The sequence below is a fragment of the Gadus morhua genome, chromosome 15 (genome assembly GCF_902167405.1).
Source record: "Gadus morhua chromosome 15, gadMor3.0, whole genome shotgun sequence".
In the NCBI taxonomy this organism is placed as follows: domain Eukaryota; kingdom Metazoa; phylum Chordata; class Actinopteri; order Gadiformes; family Gadidae; genus Gadus; species Gadus morhua.
Window position 1 is genome coordinate 28,280,600 of NC_044062.1, and position 3,063 is coordinate 28,283,662.

The 3,063-nt window shown below is 43.6% G+C and overlaps 1 protein-coding gene across 1 annotated transcript; it reads left to right on the forward strand.

Moving 5' to 3' along the window:
* The first annotated feature begins 799 nt into the window (after positions 1-799).
* LOC115559986 (protein ANTAGONIST OF LIKE HETEROCHROMATIN PROTEIN 1-like) lies at positions 800-2,776 on the forward strand. Its single transcript, XM_030379240.1, has 2 exons — positions 800-1,185; positions 1,630-2,776. The coding sequence occupies exon 2, from the start codon at positions 1,630-1,632 to the stop codon at positions 2,719-2,721; it is 1,092 nt and encodes a 363-aa protein (XP_030235100.1). The 5' UTR covers positions 800-1,185; the 3' UTR covers positions 2,722-2,776.
* Positions 2,777-3,063: the final 287 nt, after the last annotated feature.

The following is a 3,063-nucleotide window of genomic DNA, read 5'->3' on the forward strand; positions in this document are numbered from 1 at the left end:
ATTGACAACTTTAAGCAATATAACACGAGTGTGAGTGGGGTTGTTAGTTTATTTATATTTTTTTATGGGGGGGGGGGGGGGGTTAGGGTCAGGGTCAGGGTCAGGGTCAGGGTAAGGTCAAGGGGGCGTTCGCCCAAAAAAGGATGAGAACCACTGCTATAAGCGAACTAGGCGATTGCCTTCGATAAAAAATGGGTTGGGGGCGCCCTCTAGTGGCGCCCTTAATTCCCACTTACCATAGAATTAGAACAACAAGCGAAATAAAACATCTTTATTAAACATGATCATCCTAGGGCGCCCCCTCAGCCACACGTTTACTTTTCAACCAGATTATTCGATTTAATTGATGATTTTTGTGGGGGGGAGGGGCAAGTGCTGCGTCAATTTTTAAGGTGAATAGAAATGCCAACTGCTCAACTTTAGTTATTGAAGATAGGCAAAGAACTACAAGAACTTCACTCGTTTAATTTTGTAGTGGCACGTAGAGTATCCATAATAGCACATAGAATGTATAGTTAATCCAAAAAGCTATTAAATCTTCAACAAAATATGCAGATACTGTCAAATCGGTTCCAGGGAGTATATAGGGATTATTAATGTTGTTTTTGATGGTGTTACGAGTATTCGAATATTCGCTCGGAAAAACCAACGAACAGCCTGAAAAATGGCATTCGGGCCAGCCCTATAATTAAACATTAAGACACCTGCATGTTGTCTTAATGTGTTCTTCTGAAACCCATCCCCCATCACAACTAATGCCGCGTTTCCACTGCAGGGTGCGGAACGGTTTTGTTCGCAAAGGTGCGTTAGGGAGGGGGCGGTATAGCCCAGATCAGTTCCGAGGTCGCATTTCCACTGCCGACAGTACCCTTTGTGGTAGGCCGGATGTTGATCGCTGCGGCAGCTAGGTAAACATCGTGACATTATGGCAGCGCGACACAGTGTAGCCTGCTCAATAAAATCAATGGAAAAGTTGAACGCGACATATTAAACCAAGAGCTACCATGGAAGTCGTCCAGCAACAGTTCCTGAACTTTATGCCTTTCATATGGCAGTTAATCAACTTCCGAATGCAAGCTTTGTTTGACGAAAGTTTGGGACAAGAGCAGCCGAAAAAAAACAGAAATTTTTGGAGCTGATTCAGGATGCAACCGATAAAAGCAGCAAAGGCGACGACGTATACGGGTAAGAAATAAGTTATTCACGTGTGTAACAATGTACTTCAAACGTGCTGTTGCTAACAAACTTATCGTCTTGTTGGTCAGTCATAGAATCTCTACAACAGCCTAAGCTTCATTGAATTGCAAAAGGTTTCTCTTAAACCAGGAGCGATATCATATTTTATAAACTCCATATTGTCGTGTTGATAAATCGCATTTGTCCAAGTAACTTTAGCAATCAGATTAAAGGAGCGAGTAAAGAGTAGAATATTTCCAACAGAATTGTTGTTGAGTACAGGTATAAAGTTACATGGATAGAAAAGTGAAGCTCAACTGCCTCAAACTAACTTCGCTAACCCCACCTCCTTATAAGTACTTTCATTAGTTATTGCTTATAGTTTCAATACACCTCTGCAACACAAGCAATACATTTGTTTATTAAATTATGTTTCCTATTTGTGTCTTTCAGATGCTTCAGCTGTTGCACATTCACAGCCACAGGCCAACAGTTTGGTCTTTCAGCCGAGCCAATACCTGGTGGGAATCGATTGTTCCAGCATTCACCAACAGACAGTGGGTGGATAACTTCAGGATGTCAGAAGAAACATTCATGTACCTCTGCAACAAGATGCGTCCAGCGCTGCAGAGGCAGGACACAAACTTTCGCGTGTTTGTCCCCCTAAAGAAAATAGTTGCCATCGCACTGTGGAAGCTGGCAACCAACGGTGAATACAGGAGCATAGGCCATCTTTTCGGTGTGAGCAGAACGACTGTTTGTCGATGTGTGCAACAGTTCTGCAATGCTGCCTGCAAGGTGTTGGCTCCAGAAATGATATGTTTTCCTGACCAGGAGAAACTCAAAGAAATGGCAGCCTACATTGAGCAGAAGTGGGGCCTTCCGCAGTGTGTTGGTTCCATTGATGGGTCACACATACCCATTATAGCCCCACAGGAGTGCCATGTTGACTACTTCAATAGAAAAGGCTGGCATTCTATCATCCTTCAAGGTGTTGTGGATGGAAAAGGACTGTTTTGGAGCGTGTGTGCAGGAATGCCTGGGAGTATGCATGACGCTCGAGTTTTGAGAACGTCCGGAATGTGGGAATTAATGGAGCGTGGAAGACTTTTCCCAGCCTGTACCAGGAACATTTACGGGGCAAATGTGGGTCATTTCATTCTAGGGGACTCTGCCTATCCGTTGCAGAACTGGCTCCTCAAAGCATTCCCTGACACCGGCCGGTTGAGTGCAGAACAACTGCTGTACAATAAAAGAGTCTGCAGGGCCCGTGTTGTGGTGGAGAATGCATTTGGAAGACTTAAGGGGAGGTGGCGTTGCCTTCTGAAAAGGAATGATAGCAGCATCGAACTGGCCAAAACGATGATTGTGGCTTGCTGTGCCCTCCACAACCTTTGTGAGAAACATGCAGAGGACTACCAGACTGAACTGGGCATACCTGCAGCTGTGGCAGCAGAGCCTATGGTGCCACTTGCACAGGGGGCAGAAGAGGAGGGTAGGGAAGTCAGAGAGGGTGTGATGCGCCATTTGAACATTGAAATATAAATGCAGATTCAAGTTTTGACCAGCTGGCAGTTTTGTACATGTATATATTTTACAAATAAAAACCTTTTGCTTAAATCTGCCTCTTCATATTGTGAAAATGAGGATGCTGTGTGTTTCCATGTAGATTACATTTGATGCTATTTAAAGTGAGTTGAGGGTGACTGGTTTCGGCGACTTGACTAAAATCAAAAGTGCCACTGCATTAAAAATAACACTGCAATATGGCGTTTTGATGTTCAAACTAAATATGAACCTTAACTTCAAATTAAGTATCGATTTTACAGTGCAGAACCAATTATTGTCCTATATAATACGCCAGGCATCTTACTGGTTTCCCCTATT